The sequence below is a fragment of the Nilaparvata lugens genome, chromosome 13, assembly GCF_014356525.2.
Source record: "Nilaparvata lugens isolate BPH chromosome 13, ASM1435652v1, whole genome shotgun sequence".
Classification (NCBI taxonomy): Eukaryota; Metazoa; Arthropoda; class Insecta; order Hemiptera; family Delphacidae; genus Nilaparvata; species Nilaparvata lugens.
This window is the reverse complement of record NC_052516.1, coordinates 26,167,262-26,187,107: the sequence shown is the minus strand read 5'-3', so window position 1 is coordinate 26,187,107 and position 19,846 is coordinate 26,167,262. Positions and strand designations below refer to the sequence as shown.

At 32.6% G+C, this 19,846-nt stretch overlaps 3 protein-coding genes across 3 annotated transcripts in view; 2 read left to right on the top strand and 1 right to left on the bottom strand.

The window, feature by feature from the left end:
* The window catches only part of LOC111049614 (exostosin-3), a 41,491-nt gene extending 31,777 nt beyond the window's left edge, over positions 1-9,714 (top strand). Inside the window, exons 14-16 of the mRNA XM_039440174.1 lie at positions 2,038-2,186; positions 3,718-3,822; positions 5,138-9,714. Of these exons, the coding sequence (XP_039296108.1) occupies positions 2,038-2,186; positions 3,718-3,822; positions 5,138-5,242 (359 nt within the window). The 3' untranslated portion in view covers positions 5,243-9,714. The remainder of the gene's footprint in view (positions 1-2,037; positions 2,187-3,717; positions 3,823-5,137) is intronic.
* Positions 9,715-10,482: 768 nt separating this feature from the next.
* On the bottom strand, positions 10,483-16,736 carry LOC111049620 (gamma-secretase subunit pen-2). The gene is made up of 3 exons (XM_039440178.1): positions 16,486-16,736; positions 15,461-15,565; positions 10,483-11,401 (listed from the first exon to the last, which is right to left on the bottom strand). Exons 1-3 carry the CDS (start codon positions 16,544-16,546, stop codon positions 11,262-11,264), a joined length of 306 nt encoding a protein of 101 aa, XP_039296112.1. The 5' UTR covers positions 16,547-16,736; the 3' UTR covers positions 10,483-11,261.
* An 89-nt stretch (positions 16,737-16,825) lies between these two features.
* LOC111057898 overlaps positions 16,826-19,846 on the top strand; it is a 106,435-nt gene continuing 103,414 nt past the window's right edge. The window contains exons 1-2 of the mRNA XM_039440403.1: positions 16,826-16,998; positions 19,112-19,283. Coding sequence (XP_039296337.1) covers positions 19,168-19,283 — 116 coding nt within the window. The 5' untranslated portion in view covers positions 16,826-16,998; positions 19,112-19,167. The remainder of the gene's footprint in view (positions 16,999-19,111; positions 19,284-19,846) is intronic.

Sequence of the window (19,846 nt, the reverse complement as noted above, 5' to 3'; positions counted from 1 at the left end):
ACTTTATTTCTATTTTAAAAGAGATAAGAAACGATGGTATATATTTTTACAATATTATGAAAACAGAAAGAATTCCTCACAAGAACAAAGGTAAATAATGCCCTTCGGAAGATTAGAATGTAAGATGTGAATTTTATTGTCATACACTGACTAATGCAAAAAACTAAAGGGTTGGGAATTGGGATACTTTGGGGGGGGCATTACACTTGGATTGGGGGAGGGCTTGCGCCATTGCCCTTGGGGGGGCTGGGCACCCCTGGGTCCGACAAAGCTTATTTACCAAGTTATACAGGGTGGAAGATTTCGTCTGAATTTCTGTGCCCCTGCTGAAACGAAGCCCTACGGGTATTTGTTGGCTGTTATAAAATAATCATTAATAATTACGTACAAAACGCATGAAAAATAGACAAAATCTGTTAAGCTCTCTATTTTTCATGCGTTTTGTAAGTAATTAAGGATTATTTTTCAAGGTTTGTCTATTATAGACTTATTCTACATCTTTCTTTTTGAAATTGAATTTTCTAGAAGTTCTGTAAAAAAATATTTTGTGTTTATTGTACATTTAACATAGTAAATCTGCTTAAAACCTTAAAGAAACTTGTTTTTCGTGACCAAGTTTCCTGTATTTCGTCACATGTAAAAGAACATGTGACCTTCATGTATTTGAGATCAGCTTACTTTGCGTTTTTCCATAGTCTGCTATCATATGGAATTATTTTATGGGGAAACTGTAGTTATATACGGAGTGTGCTTGTACTCCAAAAGAAATCTGTTAGAATAATTTCTAGTGCACAATTCCTTGCCCATTGTAGACCTCTGTTCATGGACATGAAAATAATGTATAGTACAGTAATAAATGTATATATTTTTAAGGTTATACTGTATACAATTGACAATATATTCCACCTTGAACGTAGGCAGGACATACATGGGCATTTCACTCGGCATCGTGAAATGATAAATGTTCCTTTTAACCGACTAACGAAATCAACAAAGAGCTACGAAGTAATTGGGATCAAAAGCTACAATAAGCTATCAAGACAGGTGAAAGATTATCCCATCAGCGTTTTTAGACGTAAGCTTCAGGAGTGGCTGGTTGGACATCCCTTTTATATTATTACTGAGTTCCTAGCTTCGAATGATGGTTCAATTCATTTCTAAGTTAAGTTATTTTATTATTGTAAAGTTCTGTTATTTATTGTTTACATTTTATATGTATATGTTGTATGTGTATGCAAATAACGATTGTGACGTTGTCTATTGCTTTTTTTCAAAGTTTAATGACAATAAAATATTATTATTATCTTAAACATTACTGTAGCTACAGGTCTGTAAACGGTTTTATTTAATTTTTCAGTTCATTTTACATAAAGTACGCTAAATTGTATATCTTAATTAACAGCAAACAAATACCCGTAGGGCTTCGTTTCAGCAGGGGCACAGAAATTCAGACGAAATCTTCCACTCTGTATAACTTGGTAACCAAGCATTTTCGGACCTATGTTAATTAGAACTTTTTTTCTTCTTTTGATGTGAGGAATCACGCCCTGACTTATGGGCACCTTTTTTAGAACACCCTGAATATCGTGTGAAAATTTACCATATATTATATTACTTTTACAAATAACATCATAATTATTATAACTTCAGCAATATTGCTGTGATGAAAATTCACCATTTTGTTATTTGATGTAAATTTCCGAAAAGTTCTACAGTTCATTCAAAAGTGAACTAAACATAACCTACTGTTTGGACTAGAGTATGAATCGAAATTCGGGGGAAGAAATAGTGTTGAACTGTGCCTGTTGGTCCTTTCCCAATCATTTTGATGAATTGTGTTTTGTAAATAATTGAGATATTCAAATAATGTTGGAAAATTAAACCATGTTATATACACAGATGTACAGTCTCCGTAGGAGTATTCCATTACATTTTTCTACAATAATTGTGTTATTTTTTATTATAACTATGCTTTTATTGTGGAATAAATATTATTTGAATGTAATTTGTCTAATGAATATTGTATTATATTAACAGGTGCAGCTTTTATACATAAGTATTATATGTATATGTACACTTACCATCTCCCTCAAGCCATAAGGGACAAAGTAGACGAATACATGAATTGTGAAGATATAGCCATGAACTTTCTTGTATCACATATCACAAGAAAACCTCCAGTCAAGGTTAGTTTTATAGTTATTTATTGAAAATTATAACTGTTCTTTTAAAATTATACTTCCATTATCTTAGTTTTATTAGTTTTTGAGAAGACTGACGGATTCAAGGATCCAAAGGTTCAAAGAACCCCACACGTCAACAGAAGCTTATTGTGTTCCTAAGTAGTATGTTAGTTAGGCAAACCAATACCTGTGTCCTTTACAAGAACCAGGAGTTTTTCCCTATACTATAACATACTATAACATCTGGTTGCAATCCTTGTCGCAATCCAGTGTGATATGCTTGGCAGTCTCTTCAGACTGATTAGTCCTCGTGACCTACGTGAGTTCCACTCCTGGCCTTCTTTGAAGGTCCTTCCGCTGAGGAAGGCGTGGCCAAGTTGCCTCTAGGGCGCCCGGCCACCCTTGACTCAGCCTCTTGACCCACATTTGTGCCTGGAGTTTCACCCATCTCTGATCTCTTGGGTTTTTTTTTTCTTTTTGCCCCTCCGAAACTTCGCAGGTTCAAAAGCCTCACCTCTCCCAAAAGGTTTTGCCTGAATGGCCGCCCTTCTTTGAGCAGTGGTGAAGTTTGGTCTCTCCACCCACAAACTCGTGACCTACGTGAGTTCCACTCCTGGCCTTTTTGTAGGTCCTTCTGCTGAGAGAGGGGACGCCAAACTGCCTCTAGGGCCACCCCGGCCACCCTCGACTTGGCCTCTTGACCCACATTTGTGCCTGGAGTTTCACCTCTGGTTTATTGGGTTTTTCTTTTTGTCCCTCCAAAACTGCAGGTTCAAAAGCCTCACCGGTCCCAAGAAGTATTGCCTGAATGGCCGCCCTTCTTTTAGCAGTGGTGAGTTTTGGCCTCTCCACTCGTGACCTACGTGAGTTCCACTTCTGGCTTTAGCGTATGTAACAAGAAAACCTCCAGTTAGTTTAGGCTATAGTTCTAAATTGAAAATTACCACTGTTCAAAAATGTAAATTTAAATACTAGATTTACTGGGTTTTTTTTAAAGAATAGAACTACTTCAATACATTTTCTAGTAACGCATATCACAAGAAAACCTTCATTCACTCAAGGTTAGTTTTATAGTTATCATCGACAAATTACTATCACTTTCTTTTTAAAGTAAATTAATGACAAATACTTAGTTTGTTTCGATATAAATTATCACTGTGAATATATTAGTAAATGACAAACAATTCTTTGTTTCATTGATCTTTTAAAGAATGGATGAGCTTTAATACAATGAATTTTATTCTTTAAACCTGAATTATCTCCAACTCTCTTCAAAGCGGATTATCACGTATCAGTATTAGTGAATTTGTCCGGCACAGTGAGAATATCATTCTAATAAGTTCTAATGTCATTATACATACTCTTTCGGTCGTGCCTAGTGGAAATAGTTCCATTAGAACTCATGGAAATTATATTTTCCCAGTACCCGTCACTGATATATGCGCCTTAACTCTCTTCTTGAATACTCGTCTAACATTTTCAATTTTTGTCGAACTCATTAAAGAATCTCCATGAAATGTTGTATTTTTTGTAGGTTACCTCAAGATGGACTTTCCGTTGTCCAGGATGTCCCGTTTCGTTATCAGAAGATGACACACATTTTCAGGAAAGGCATAAGTGTATAAATTTCTTTACCCAGGTATGTACCACGTTCTATATTTATGATCGTGAATATTTTTTAATCGAATAAACAAGTATCCTTCTACTTTCTTACTTCAACCCCTTTTTAACATTCTTGTGCTAAAACCGATTTGTCGTATATTAACTCTTTTGGAACCCTTACCTTGGGTCATATGAATAAAGTTGAGCATTTGCTTATACTTCTAAAATGTGGAGCATATGCTTCATTTTCTATGAATAAACGTGAGCAAAACCTTTTGCTCATGCTCATCAAAAAAATATATTGAGCATTTGCTCAAAAGTAAAAGCTTATGCTCAAAATTGTATGAATAAACTAGAGCATTTGCTCAACTTTTGAAGCAAATGCTTCAAAAAAGGTGAGTCTACTCTGGAGCAGCTTTTCACCTTTTGCTCATAGTAAAATGGCTCAACTAATTCGTGTGAGTAAGAGGAAGCTATAACAGATACGATCACAACCAATAGTTGAGAACTATAAAACTCTTTTTAGATTCAACCATGATATATTTATATCACCATTATTCCTACAAAAGAATAAATACAAAAGATACCTATCCGATATAAAGATAGCCATCACAGAATAGGAAATAGGTAGACATTTAAGAAGATGAGAGTTTAGACGATTATAAGAAGGCCATTGAGATTATAAGATTATGCTGAAAATTATTATAGAGATGACATTTTTCACGCAATTATTTCAAAATTCATAACTCAACTAACCAACCTAAAACTCAATTCTTGGATAGAGAACAGAGCAGACGACGCAAACACAAGCGATGTCTATAGTCTATACTTGCATATTTAGCGCTTACGTGAGGCTATAAAAACTAAGTAAGACCACAAAGGCGAATCAGCTGATGAAAAATCTTTAAAATCCGTGAGCATTTGCTCCAGAGTTCAGGAGCATAAGGTAAGAATATAAGGTAAAGCTTATTCATATAAAAATGAGCAAATGCTTATGCTTTTACCTAATGCTCATGAGCAAAACCTTATGCTCCAAGCTCATGCTCATGAGCATATGCTTTGGTTTTATTCATATGGCCCCTTAACGTTTCTAGTAAGCCGTCATTCCCGGCTGCATTAAGTCATGTCAGAACTGAAAACTCTGACACCAGACCTGAGCCAGCCAGGTCACACGATATTTTTATTATTACACTCTTATGGACAATTTCACTCAACGAATTTCCTTCTGCTATCAAGTTCTTCGATCAGTATTTGTAGTAGCAGAAGTCATTAATTCTATTTATAGAACTTTCATTGGATAATCGAACTAGTTATTGATTCATCAATATTCTAATTTCATGTTCTTTTCACAGGTATTTGGGTATACGCCATTATTAAACACCCAATTCCGAGCTGATTCAGTCCTGTTCAAAACTCGAATACCACACGACAAGCAGAAGTGTTTCAAATTTATCTAGAACACAACTGAAATAAGAACAAACTAACTTAATTTTAATTTCAGACATATAATTTGTCGAAAAAATAAGTTTTGGGCAGCCGTTTTAGGTAGCTATGCATACATTTTAGCTTTAGACAAATAATTTGTCGAAAGATGAGTTTTTGGCAGCCGTTTTAGGTAGCTATGCATTCATTTTAATAATATTTTTAGAAATTAATAAATTTGAGACTTTGAAAGATATACGTTTTTACAAACGCTCCAGGTATCATGGTGTATGTTTTAATCAACTCTGATAAGAAGGATTAGTTATCCTATTAGCTGTTATGCAGGCATCTTATGTAGCTATGTATTTTTAAAAAATATTCATGAATTCAAGATACTAAAGAAGTTTTTATATTTTGGAGGTTGTAGATAACAATGTACTCAACTTTAAAAGAAATCGACTCATACAATTTTATTAGATTTTCTATTTTGTAGTTGTTTTAGGTAGCTATCTATTCATTTTCATAATTTTTTAATGTGATTACCAAACTTTTTCAACTGTAAGCTAAGTTTCTACATTTAGCTGAGCTTATGTAATTTACGTATTTGAAAGTCACAATTAAGCCATAATTTTACAGCTATGCTGTAGCCTAATAACCTTACGATGTAAGTTATTCTAAAATTTTATCAATTTTACAGAAATTCTGTAGTTTACCTTTGTGTTAGTTATTTTTAATAAATTTGACATCAAAATAGTTTTTAAAAGTAATTGTAGAACGTAATTATATTCTTGATCTTTGATATTATGTTCTATTTTAGTAGTTTATAACAAAACATTGCTGGTGAAAAGATAGGATATCCTACAACCCTAATACTTGGGTTTGGGATCAGATGAGGCACTTTTGAGCCTAATACTTTAAAGAAGGGATAAATAATGGAACATTACCACAAGAGATGGGTCAAATTCATTAGAAAAAGTATCTTCGTTGTATTTAGATATGTTGAATTCTTCTTCTCTTTCTTCTACTTCTAAGTTTCTCATGTTTTCTTTTTTCCTAATCCTCTTTTTCAGCTCTTCCTACCGTATCTTATCATCTTCTTCTCTCTATTCTCCTTCATCTTCCTTTTACTATCTTTCCAAACTTATACAATTTTCTTCAACAAATTTTTCATCATCGATCTTCATTTAACTTCTATTACAAGTTGTGGTATTGTTTAAAACATTTTTATGTCATTACAAAATCAAGGATTCTGCTATAATGAAAGCGCGTTTCAAACCGGTTCGGTTTAAAATTACAAGTAAGATCTTAAGATGTGGGATCTTACGCAAATTAAATAAATTACTTTGAATATTGTAACATTGTCTATTTCTAAAACATTAGAGAAACTAGTTTCGGTTGCTTCACCATTATCAATCTAAATTGAAAACTCTGAACTGAGTTTAGAGTGAAATTTTTCAACTGATAGAGTGAAACTATCTGAAGTTTAGAGTGGAACTTCTAAACTGAGTTTAAACTGATAATGGTTTAGAATTGATTACAGTTAATGATGTGGGGGATTTGGGGTTTCAATTTTGTGTTGTGACAACCGGTTGTCAATATTACTTCATTGAGAAATTCCAACTCAAATCCACAACAAATAGCTAGAAAGTTCCAAATTTTCAATTTCTCATCAATTGTATATTTTTAACGAGGGTTTAAAAATCAAACAAGGATTGACGATTATTGCCTGATAACCGGTTGTCAATATTAGGTACTTCATTGGGCCGTTATGTTGGAAATTTATGTTTAATTATGCTTCTTTTATCTTGTTTGTAACACATTTTTTCTTAGTCTGTATTGTTGGTGGTATTTATGCAACGGTTTGTAGGGCAGTCTTATTAAATTATTTGAATCAATAGATTTAATGGTACATAATAGATTGAAGTGTCCTAGAAAAGGGCCCTAATTTTTATAGGATAGTTCTACTATTTGTGTTTCATTACAACATTTTTACTGATCAAAGTAATAATATTGAAACATCCCTGTATTCATAGGGATGAATTGGGTAAGACGAATTAATTAAGATGGGTTCCGAGCAAACTATTGAGTAGTTTCTATTATATTTATATATTTTTGGGGGAAAATACTACTTGTAATAATTGTCTCTTTCCTGTAAAGGGTTACTTTTAATATAAATGAAAATCTTAGTACCCTTTTTTGAATTATTTTATCACTAATAATAAAAAATAATTCAAAAAAGGGTACTAAGATTTTTATTTTTATTTATACTTGTAATAATTACTGTAGTTGAAAATATGAAAACCAATGAAAGAATTTCTTAGTTTTAATCTAGACACTGTGTTTCCAAATAAATATTTAAAAAAACATTCTTACTTTATAATGAGAAATGAGGAATCCATTTATTTTGCTCGTAGGGAGTAGCTTCATCGACCTGAGACTGTGGAAGCACAGTGTCTATAGTGAGGTGAGGTCCACGTTATAATGGCAGTGTTTTATTAGCAATGGTATATTGCTTTCCTTCTCTATCATTCATCAAAGCAGATTGCGCTACCTCTTTCTCACTTTGATCTGTTGCCAGATCGTCTTTTAACAATGTAGAATTAATAATTAATTAACAAAATATTCCATCTTCATTATGAAATTATTGAAAAATTTAATTTCTTGCTTAATAAAATATAATTGATTATTTAAAATGAGAATGAACAGTTAATATTACATCAATAAACCTGTATCAGCTACCGTCTATAGAAGGCATTGACAAGACAGAGGATCGGCAACGTTGCTGTCCTATTTATTTATTCATTTACAATGCAAATGACACTAATGCAATAACATTATAGAAGATAAAATAATAAAGTAACCCTTTTGCTATTTTTCTTCCAAATTTATAGGTACTGTAACAAAGTCCAAGATAAGGTTAGAATTTCACGTGTACAATTTTTATAAAATTTTAGTCCAAAATAAACATGAAAACTATAAATTTTGAATTTAGATGACTTGAATTATCTTTCTCCACTGCCATTATAACGTGCACTCTGCATTATGGCTTCTATCTCCACTATAGATTACAACTATAAAGAGGTCCACGTTATAATGGCAGTGTGTGATTTGCAATGGTTTTGCTATCCTTGTCTATTGTTCAACAAAGCAGATGGCGCTATCTCACGCATTGCGATGTTGCCACCTCGTTTATCAATAATGTAGAAATTCAACTAATTGACAAAATGTTTAATCTCTATTATGAAAATTTATTATTACATATTTAAAAAATATATTTTCTTGACAAATAGAATATGACTAACTATTTTCAACAATAATGAACAGTTGAATTCATCAGATATACCAGTATCAGCTGTTTGGGTGGCAAGGCTGAGATCAAAAATTATTGAAAAGTTTAATTTCTTGCTTAATAAAATATAATTGATTATTTAAAATGAGAATGAACAGTTAATATTACATCAATAAACATGTATAAGCTACCGTCTATAGAAGGCATTGACAAGACAGAGGATCGGCAACGTTGCTGTCCTATCTTTCTCCACTGCCATTATAACGTGGACTCCACTATAGATTACAACTATAAAGAGGTCCACGTTATAATGGCAGTGTGTGATTTGCAATGGTGTTGCTATCCTTGTTTATCGTTCAACAAAGCAGATGGCGCTATCTCTTTCACGCAATGCGATGTTGCCACATCGTTTATCAACAATGTAGAAATTCAACTTGTTGACATAATATTTTATCTCAATCATGAAAATTCATTATTACATATTTAAAAAATATATTTCTTGACAAATAGAATATGACTTACTATTTTCAACAATAATGAACAGTTGAATTCATCAGATATACCAGTATCAGCTGTTTGGGTGGCAAAGCTGAGATCTGGCAATCCTTTTCTCCTATCTTCCTACACTGCCATTATTACGTCGTGACCTCACTATAGTATAAGTTATTATAAAGTATTTCGTCTTGGAAAACAATATCAAAGAATTTCTCTTCCACATTTAGTTGTATACTTGTATCCATATTGGGCTGAAACTATGTAATTTAGTTGTTTATTATGGCGAGATGAAACTTTAGTGACATTCACTTTGAACTGTCAGCATTCATATATATTTAACATCGATACTTTCCATTCTACCAATGCTGACAGTCTGGAGTAAATCTCGCTACTATACCACTATTGGTCTGTTTACGTAACAATAAATGCCATACGAATATATATTATTATTTAGTTATTATCTGTGATTTTATGTTTAGACTATACTCATATTATTGTAAGGTGCTTATTTTAAAATTAATCTTTATTTTATTCCTGATAACTTATTTTAACTTAACATAGTGTTATTCGATCAACTATTTTATCATCTGTGTAATGATTGGATTTAAATAGAAAATGTAACTTTATTTGATCAACTGAAGAGGTTCTCTTCGATTGTAACCAGCAGCGTTGTATACTGTATTCAAGTGTTGTGAAAAATATAATTGAAATTTTGAACTTGTAGTGTGGGTATTTGTTTGTTAGAGCGAACTTCTATAGAAAATTTTGTTTTTGAATCTAAATTGTAAGAATTTTATGGTCCAAATCTGAATCAATGTAGAGAAGTGGCATGGTTACAAGGAGTGTACTATTTTTCGTACAACTCTTTTGTTGTACTCAGTGACTATTTTAATCTATGTTTTCCATGGTCTTATGGTAGTTATTATATTCAATTACGAAAGAGGTAATTTATTCCATTGTTGGTATAATCAAATGTGTTATGATTACTCTCAGAGTTGATTGGATTACAAAAGAAATTCACAAAATTAAGCAAATAATTATATCAGGCTACTAGTGAAATGGACATGTCTTTTGGAATACAAAAATTTCAAATAATAAAATCTGTGTATCACCTCAGATAATGAAGCAACATTTTTCCAATGTCGGTGGTATTTCTTCAACTATTTAATTGATACGGTATCTCAATTTGAATATAATGGTTCAGTATTACTGCATAAAACTGAATAACAGTCTTAGTGCCGGTTGCACAACAGCCGGTTAAATTTTAACCGTGATTAATTCCACGAGAAACAATCAGAAGCCGTCTTTTCAAAAACGCTTTCTCGATTAGTTCACGTGGAATTAATCACGATTAAAATTTAACCGACAGTTGTACAAACGGGCCTTACTCTGAATTATGCGATATCTGTGTTTGAAATCAGAACCACCCATGAAGTTTACCTTTTTTTGAATTAGGCTAAGGGACATGTTCAATATCACTATAAAATCTGATGAGTATCAAAATAGCTTTATTACAATAAATAAAAGTAGGTCAATAAACTGTCAAATATATAATTATTATAATGAGAATAAACATCAAACATGGATTATAGGGATGAAAAAAGATTTCGATCATCTCCTATCAAAATGAATAGTAAATACTCATTGTAGAATAATGTCATGAGAATGTTAATTTATTGCTTGAAATACTGTACTTTAGTACAACAAAAAAGTTGAATGATTAATTTTTTTCACAAAAGCATTGCCTGGAAAATTTTCAAAGAACAGGCTTAATTATTAATAATACTTTGAACATTTTTTATTTTTATTTATTTAATATGAATAATTACCACAATATCAACTTCTCAACTACACAAAAAGTATTAATAATACGTTAATTATTAGAGCATACCGGTAGCAGGATTCATACAAACATTGACAGTGAACATAAAATACCCACAATTAGACTATTCCCACTCTGCCCGGCCGAGTGAGTATATTTTATTATATTATATATTTTCACTGTCATTGTTGTGAGCGAATCCAGCTTTATAATGAAAAATGGATTATCTGTTTAAGGCTTGAGTTAGGAAAATGCCCCTGATTTCAAAAAACCTAACTACGTGACTGTAATATTAAGACTTCGTTAAAAAATTGTTTGCATTCTAAAGGCTGGAAACATTTCCATGTTTTCACTTTGATTAGAACAATATCAGTAAGCTATGTGAGTTTAATCTTGATTACAGAAGTATAGTTTCTAGAAAGTATTTTCACAGCACTTAGTAGAGCAATCACTTGATGCCTGTAGGGATTGTGAATGTTAAATCATCGCCAAATTCGCCCCATTCAGCTCTGTGTGTTTGGAATATGTAGACCCAGATCGCCATCCCTACTATCCAAATCGCAGCGCCTATACCAGAAAACGTCACATCTGAAACAAATTAAGTTGAATTTTAATAAAATTTCAAATATTATTTGTTCATATTTGCTTAGTTTCATGTTTTTTAACATTATTGCGTATTTATTTATTTATTCACATACAAAATAATACAATCCAGGTAAAAACAGCAGGCATTAGACCAAAACTGTTCTAAACCTTAATTTGGAATACACTATCTAGAGGTTATGCAAAAATGACAACTTAATTCACACACTATTTTGAGTCCAAAAAAAATGTATCTACTTGTGCTCTAGTACATTGAAGTTTTATGCCGGTACTGTACTGAAATGAGCATCGGCCCCGTATTTATTGCTTAAAGCTGTATATCAGAATCAGTAAATGTGACCGGCAGAGTGAGAATTTTATTCCCAAGAGTTCTAATGGAACTATTCATACTGGCTTGGACGGAATAGTATATTTCGCACCTAGGGCCGAAAATGAGACTTTTCCGGCTCGAAATCGGTTTTCAAAGATTGAGAACCGGAAAAACATTTTTGCCCATGGTGTGAACGCTATTTTTCGCCACACAGAAAAATATACAATATATATATGAGAATAATTGTTCATTAAGCACTTCCGAAAGCAAAAGTGGAAGGTCATAGCTCTAGCGAATCTGAGGTAATCTGAATATCAGGAAATTGTCCAAGTATTTTTATTTTTTATTCTGATTTGTCTAAATAACCTAAAAGATTATGTTCAATTATGTGGGAGGTTGAGTTTATAATATATTATTCTTTCAAATAAGATGATATTATAAATGTTTTGATTATTGAATAATAAACACAAATTAATGGTGAAAAGTTTTTTGATCAGCTGTTTTAGCACACTTGAAATTTGGCCAATCTGAATGTCAACGTCAACAATGCTTGTTGTCATCGACTTCGGAAGTTTAGGTTAGAAGTTCTATCCTACTCTGAAAATATAATTTGAATAGTTTATCATATCTCATTTGTATTTCATTCATCCAAATGAAATGATAGTATCTTATTGCAAAATTCTTTATTCAATTCTAGAAGCATAAACTGATTCCGTTTCATAAACTATTTTGTTCACATCAAATCAGAATCAGCTGACTTGAAGGTTTTTTACAGCCCTAGGGCCGTAAAAATTTTACCGGCCTGGTCAGAAAACAATCAATTTCGGCCTCCATATGACGAACGTAAACCAGCTCATTACATCCAAGTGGGGCGAAAAAGTAATTTTGTTATTTTCATGACTTATTAATACAGTTTCTATAAATCAATACTAATCATGAAATAAATTATAATATATTTCAGCTAGTAGGCTATATTTTTAGATTTCTTTACAAAAACTCTCAAGACATTCAACTTTCTATTTATAGCAAAAATAGCACATTATAAAATGTATAAATTCCCTTTTCGCCACACTGCACAGAAAGCAGCTGTTTTCCAGTCCTTACGTAGATCTGAAAAACATTGTTTGAAGACGACTCTCGTCTGACGTCAGAACAGGCCTTAGCCGGAAAGAGTACCCTTTCCGGCCGCTAAATTTCAAGTGTGCTAAAACAGCTGATCAAAAAACTTTTCATTATTTGAGTTTATTATTCAATAATTAAAACATTTATAACTATTAGTTCTGTGAACAGTAGACCTCACGCAGTATTCTCATCCACAAGTACCTGATTGAAAATATAGACCTTATGGAAATACAGCAATAGACTGGCTTCTCCACACATATGTGTAATCACTTGTCAGCTGATTTATGATGAATAATTCTATAGTCTGATTTTTACTCTAATATTGACGTATGAAGGAGGCTCCTTTTTCCTTTTATATTATCCTTGAAATGCAAAATTTTCAAAAACCTTGTATATACATCGACGTAATTAAAAAAGGAACATACATGTCAAATTTCATGAAAATTATTACCGCGTTACGACGTAAATGCGCAACATTTAAACATTAAGAGAAATGCCAAACCGTCGACTTGAATCTTAGACCTCACTTCGCTCGTTCAATAATATCATCTTATTGTCATTTGAAAGAATAAAAAAGTATAAACTCAACCTCCCACACAAATTAAACATAATCTTTTAGGTTATTTAGACAAATCAGAATAAAAAATTAAAATACTTGGACAATTTCCTGTATTCAGATTACCTCAGATTTGCTAGAGCTATGACCTTCCACTTTTGTTTTCGGAAGTGCTTAATAAACAATTATTCTCATATATATTTCAATAATAACAATATTCAGTGTTTACAAAAATGATACCTCACTATATAATATATGTGTCGAGGTTATCATCAAATTAATATTAATTTATGCTACAACAGATAATACAAAAATTCCAAAAATCTAAAACTATATCTATTACCCTAAGCATCACCTAGTACAAAGATACTAAACCGAGGTACTATTTTCTACTTATAAATTACCTTATTTAAAAAAGAATATTGCTTAAATCTAAATCCTACTTACTATTAGTTCCTCACTACTTTGTATCCCAATGCTGAATAACCAATGTCTAATTTTTCTTTTGAACCTATTGAAATTTTCCTCTCCTTTGATTTCTAATGGTATTCTATTAGATATTGTAGGCCCTAAATATCCTAGTGATCTTTGCCCAAACGCTGTATTCATTCTTGGTACTTCTTGATTGTAACGTTCTCTTATTCTAGTATTATGGCTATGATTTATGATATGGTTCCTATTTTGATGTTTTTTCATATACCCTAATAACAACAATATATACAATTGCCTAACGCTGAGTACTCTATTTTCTATAAATAATTCTACAGTTGAAAACTGGATTTCCCTGTTTCCATTATTTTCAAAATGCGTTTTGAGTTTTAAATAATGGATCTATAAAACTGAAGTTAGCTGCACCCCAAACTAACAGACCGTACCTTAAAAGAGATTCAACTAATGTTAAGTATACAGTTTTTAACATTTCTTTGTCTATGATACGCCTTAATTGATAGAATTTATATATAAGCTTCCTTATTTTGGCAGTTGTATATGTTATGTGTTTGTTCCATTTCAATGAATCATCTACTATTATTCCTAAATACTTTATATTGTCAGAGCGTTCTATTAGTGGGCAATTACAATTATTGTTACAATTTCTATCACAATTATGGAGCTTCATTGTTGTCATGTGTGGTTTTGTGCTATTTGTTAAAGAAAAGCTAAAAATTTGTTTTTTCTGAATTCAATGACAATAAGTTATTTCTTAACCAACTAGTGATTTTTGTGAGTTCTATCTCTGCTGTTTGGAACACTTCTTCCCAGTTTTTTCCTTGAAAAAGGAGTGCTGTATCGTCAGCAAAGGCTATAACTCTACCTTGAATTTGAATGGAGCACAACTCATTTGCAAAGATCGAATACAAAATTGGTCCTAAAACTGTTCCTTGAGGTATTCCAAACTTCATGGAACCCTCTGCACTCATATGGTTCTCAACCTTTGTTTTTTGCTGTCGATTGCTGAGGTAGGATCTGAACCATTCAAGTGGCACTCCTCTTATACCTATTGCCTCAAGCTTTTTTATTAATAAGTCATGGGAAACAGAGTCGAAGGCCTTTGCTAAATCTAAAAACACTGCTAGACATTTATTCTTTTCCTCTAAATTGCTAGTTACAAATTTTGATAATTCTAGTACAGCTAATTCTGTACTTATACCTTTGCGGAAGCCAAATTGGTTAGGAGAAAGTATATTATTAATTTCTAAAAAGCTTATTAATCTTGATTTAACTAGTTTTTCTAAAATTTTTGATACATTGCTAATGTATAATTATATTATATTGTTTATATTTCTGTGTGGCGAAAAATAGCGTTCGCATCACGGGCAAAAATGTTTTTCCGGCTCTCAATCTGAAACCCGATTTCGAGCCGGAAAAGTGTCATTTCCGGCCCTAGGTGCGAAATATACTATTTCATGCCCTCCACTTCTAAATAACCGTAATTTAAATCTCAAAAAATCACTTTCTTCTGCATTGCTAACTTTCAGATCAACAAAACATTTTTGAAAGTAAAAAAAAATGAAAGAATAAAATATTCTAGTGATAAATCTGTAATATGATTACTCACATCGCTTTATTTGAGCTTGTTCTTCATAGGGTGGCTTCTTGAATGCTTCCTCAAAAAACCAAACTGAGTTGATGAGCCAAACAATAGGAAGGCACGCAAATCCAGCTGTAACAATGAGAGATAATAGAGTTAGAATTACGTTTGTTGATGGTTATCCATATTGTTTTCACTATTATTATTACTATCGTATTTCATAAAACTTCAAAGTGGAAAACACTCACATTCTTTGATGTGGCAACGTCCCGTTTCGTGCTGGTATTGCACATTTTCAAGCCAAACAGAAACTGAAATTATCATTAGTTAGGATTACTTAAAGAACTAAATAAGTATTGATTTTGTGTTGACATTGGTGGTTGCTTATTAATCCAAGAAACGTATATCAATCGAATAGATAGGTTAATCTAATGAATTATTCTATAGTGAGGTCCACGTTATAATGACAGTGGATGAAGATAGAAGAATAGCGATACCGATTCTATACATTGATTAATTATATTTCTATACCGTCAAAAACATAATTGGTATCGTTGGGGACCTAGAAAAGGATAGTACCACCGGCTTTGTCGGAAGATAGACAAGGAAAGCAAAACTAAAGTTGATCAAATACTGTCATTATAACGTGGACCTCACTATAGTAAAACTACATCAAAGTTTGGTTAAAGAAAATCTTGTTTCGACGATAATGCCATCAATACAGTGTAAATCCCAATGGGAAGTTTATTGGATATTAGTCAATATCCGGGTCTATGATTATGTAGAAGACATCAAGTACCGTAGGTATCTTAAGTCAAGTGTAGGTACTTTGTCTAGTTTTAACTAGATGATACCATTGTCGGCGAAATTAGTTGTGTTTGATATAAAATGTAATAGGAAAACACTATTTTTTAAAGTTGAAAATATTACAATAAAGTTGAAAAGATGATTATACTACATTGTAAGTTGAAAATCATGAATTTTAAAGTTGAAAACGTTGATTTGATTAGAACATTATTCAATCACAAAGAAACAGTAATTTTTTTACTTACCCCTGAAATACCACTTGCAAAGATATAGTTTTGATCCATTATTCATTCTTGAGATATCCATAATTGATTTATTATAAAATCTATTTAAATAATGTATTTGTCAATAAAACAGTCGTATTTTCCTAACCTAAAATGTCAGTATTGAGTCAAGACCAACTAGATTAGTCACACGCAGCAGCTGATTGTCAATAATGTTTTGATAACATTTCCATTTTCCAATTTTCAGAAACTGTTTTAAAAGTTGAATCTGATAAAATGAGCTAACAAAAATATGTTATTCATACTTTTTCCAAATTTTCATTATTTTCTGAAAAAATAAAAGTAAAATATAAAAACGTCTGATTATCTTCAAGGTCGACAAGGCATGCAACTATCTTCTGTCGTCTGCTTTGTATGTAGACCGTAGATTTTATAATTTTCTGTTTATGATAACCCTACATTATTTTTACATTATTGCTGTGTCTAGTTTTTCTCCATTATTGAAATTGAGGAATAATCAAAGCTCTGAACATCGTAAGTATTGAAAATATTACAACACAAATATTATAACCTAGTAGAGCACGGACTTGAAGAATTTTTCCAGCTACTTATTTTGCCTTTGTCTGGAATTCTGTTCCGTTATATGTTACATAACATCTCTTGAAATATTAATTTATCGGTTTAGCAAGTTTAGAATTATAATTATTTTATAAATTATGTATTGTATTTGCTTTCATCATAAGTTGTAATTATAGTGTATTTTCAATATGGTTATAAATTCTCTATTGTCTTCACTATTACTATATGGTAAGCTTTGAAGGTAAGTTACGGTTTATGCTCAAAATGCACAATTAAATGAGGATATTGATTAATATTTTTTAAAACTGACGCTGAATTTCATCCCTTGTAAGTTATGCGCAAATTTTATTTTCACTCAAACCAAAATACTGTACCTTAACTAATTATAGAACACAGAAAATATACCACCTCTCCTGCCTTAAAAGCTTACGGTATGTGTTGAATTTGAAATGTTCTATTCATGCATCTTGTTTGTGTATTAGAGCTTGCAATAATGAATCTGATTATGCACTGCAGTTTCTGTATTCTACCTAAATTTCTAAATATCCATAGTATTTTTTAATGTGAAGTGGCGGTTATATTATGTAGTTATTTATTATCCAATTATATTGCAAAGTCTGTCTGGTGATCAAGACCCTGTCAAGTTCCTAGGCTTTGTCTTACGTACTTGATGTCGTCGTCCTTGACAGGGGGTACCAGACATACTGTGTCAAAGTTTAAAAAAAATACTCAAAAAAGTGGATCCTCGGTCAGTTTAGCTAATGGATGAATTGATAAACAAGATCAATTTGGGCTAGTCACATTTATCAGGTGACCTATAGAGACTGACTAGTGTTTGTTTTCTGTTGCTGAAGCTGCGGGGATAGAACAGTCACAACACAAGGTGGAGAAATGATATTAATTTTCCTCATGCCAGGCTGACTTGATCACATAATAAATTTCCTGTATGTGCACTTGACATTTACAACAGGATGCCGGTGTATTTCCGAGAACAGGAGGAAAAAATCTACGAAAGGACACTTCGTTAGAGGCTTGTGAATCTAGCATCTACTCCCTGGATGAAGAGGCAGTACAATGTTTTCTGAGTTCTATGACTGACCTGCCATCTTGATCTTAGTTTTTGCTATCAAGTTTTAAATTTTGACGCAATCTATCCAGCAAGTGCTGGTCATGGATGGAGATTACTGAATTATTGATATGTGACAAAGGCTTACTTGGTCATGATGTATCATACCCCTTTCCACTGTCATAATTATTACCTACTCGTGTGAGGCCATTCAGCTAAGGTCGTGAACTTACTGAATCTGCAAAAACCGGCTGCCCGGATAATGACTGCAAGTGAACATTATGAAATTGCAAATATGATCTCTTATATCAGTTTATTATTATTGTGCATCATAATGATGCACATAGCAAGTCCCTTTTTGTTAGGCTGAGTATTTCAGCTCTCAGCTACTTTGTCATTCTCTGCCTGATGTATATGTAAAAAAACCTACAAAACTTGGTAACCCGGTCAGATGTGCATCATTACAACACCAGGAATCGAGAGATGTTTGACATCTTCAGGGAGCGCCTCCAGAGATCGCAGGAATACTACAGGAGTTCTTTTTCAACAAGCTTCCAGAATGAGTGAAGCAGTTGGAATCGGGTGTATTTGAGCCTCCCTGAAGTGTACTTATTTTCGACATGTGCTTTATTAAATAATGTCCATGCTCTTGGAATTTTCCAATTGATGAATAATAATATTAATAGTTGGCCTCCAAATCACCCCTCACAGCTAACCTGTTCCATCAACATGGCCCCAAGCAATCAATGAGTATATACTTGGACAATTTTCGGGCAATAGAACGACACAAGTGGCCATGGTTTATTGCAACTCTCAACGGTTGCACTAAAGCCTGTTAAATTTCAATCATGATTAAACTCCACGAGAACCAATCAGACAAGGTTTTTCTGAGGAAGCTTCTCTGATTGGCCAATTAATCGTGATCAAAAGATTACAGACTTTTATGCAACCGTGTTTAAGTTCATTTATATGAATCTAACTTGAATTTTTCAACTTTTTCAGATACTTGGATAGCAATGTTTGAAATAATGTACGGTTGATAGTGTTGATGAGTTGGAATGTCAGCTACGGCTCAGCAGTTATTTGAGCTGAAATGCATTGCAAAATGTACTAAAGTAAGACTGAGTGCAGTTAGTCAAGCCCAAGAGAGGCAGTTGATAGCACTTGTCCTCAGGTAAGTTGAATTAAATTATACTACATTAAATTAACATTAAAAAGTTGAGTCATAATACCAGACAAAGATGGTGGTGACAAGTTTAGTCCGATATGGAGAGTCTTGGAGCTATCAAAGGAGATGCTCAAGAAAGATTTTTTCAAGATTATGTCCTAAGGACTCCAGTTATGGACAAGACAAGTCAGTCAGGTCAAGATAAATCTGGAGGCCTTTTGTTGGTGCGGCCAAATGTCGAGTTGGACACAGATGGCCCTGGGAGATAGATAAGTTGATAGTTGAATCATGAGGTAGGCCTTATACCTAACATCTTTGTCATAGAACTGAATAATTACAAAACGTGACTCAGTTTACATGAAAGCATTGTGAACTAGAATTTACGAGTCAAACATTAATTCTATGTAAACTATTAACAATGCATATTGAGTCATCACTTTTACACTTTCAGGCGACGTGACCCGATTCTGCTAGATTAGTAGGACGTGTAAACATTACAATATGATAATTTGATATCAACTCATCTAGCATACAATTACATTATTATCATGCAGACTCAGGTCGCGTCT

Excerpts from the sequence above, each read along its gene's own strand:
- LOC111049620 (XM_039440178.1), bottom strand. The coding sequence starts at position 16,546 with ATGGATATCTCAAGAATGAATAATGGATCAAAACTATATCTTTGCAAG. Across the intron at positions 15,566-16,485 it reads TTGCAAGTGGTATTTCAGGG|CTGGATTTGCGTGCCTTCCT; the intron begins GTAAGTAAAAAA and ends TCATTGTTACAG. Across the intron at positions 11,402-15,460 it reads ACAAGCTCAAATAAAGCGAT|ATGTGACGTTTTCTGGTATA; the intron begins GTGAGTAATCAT and ends AATTTGTTTCAG.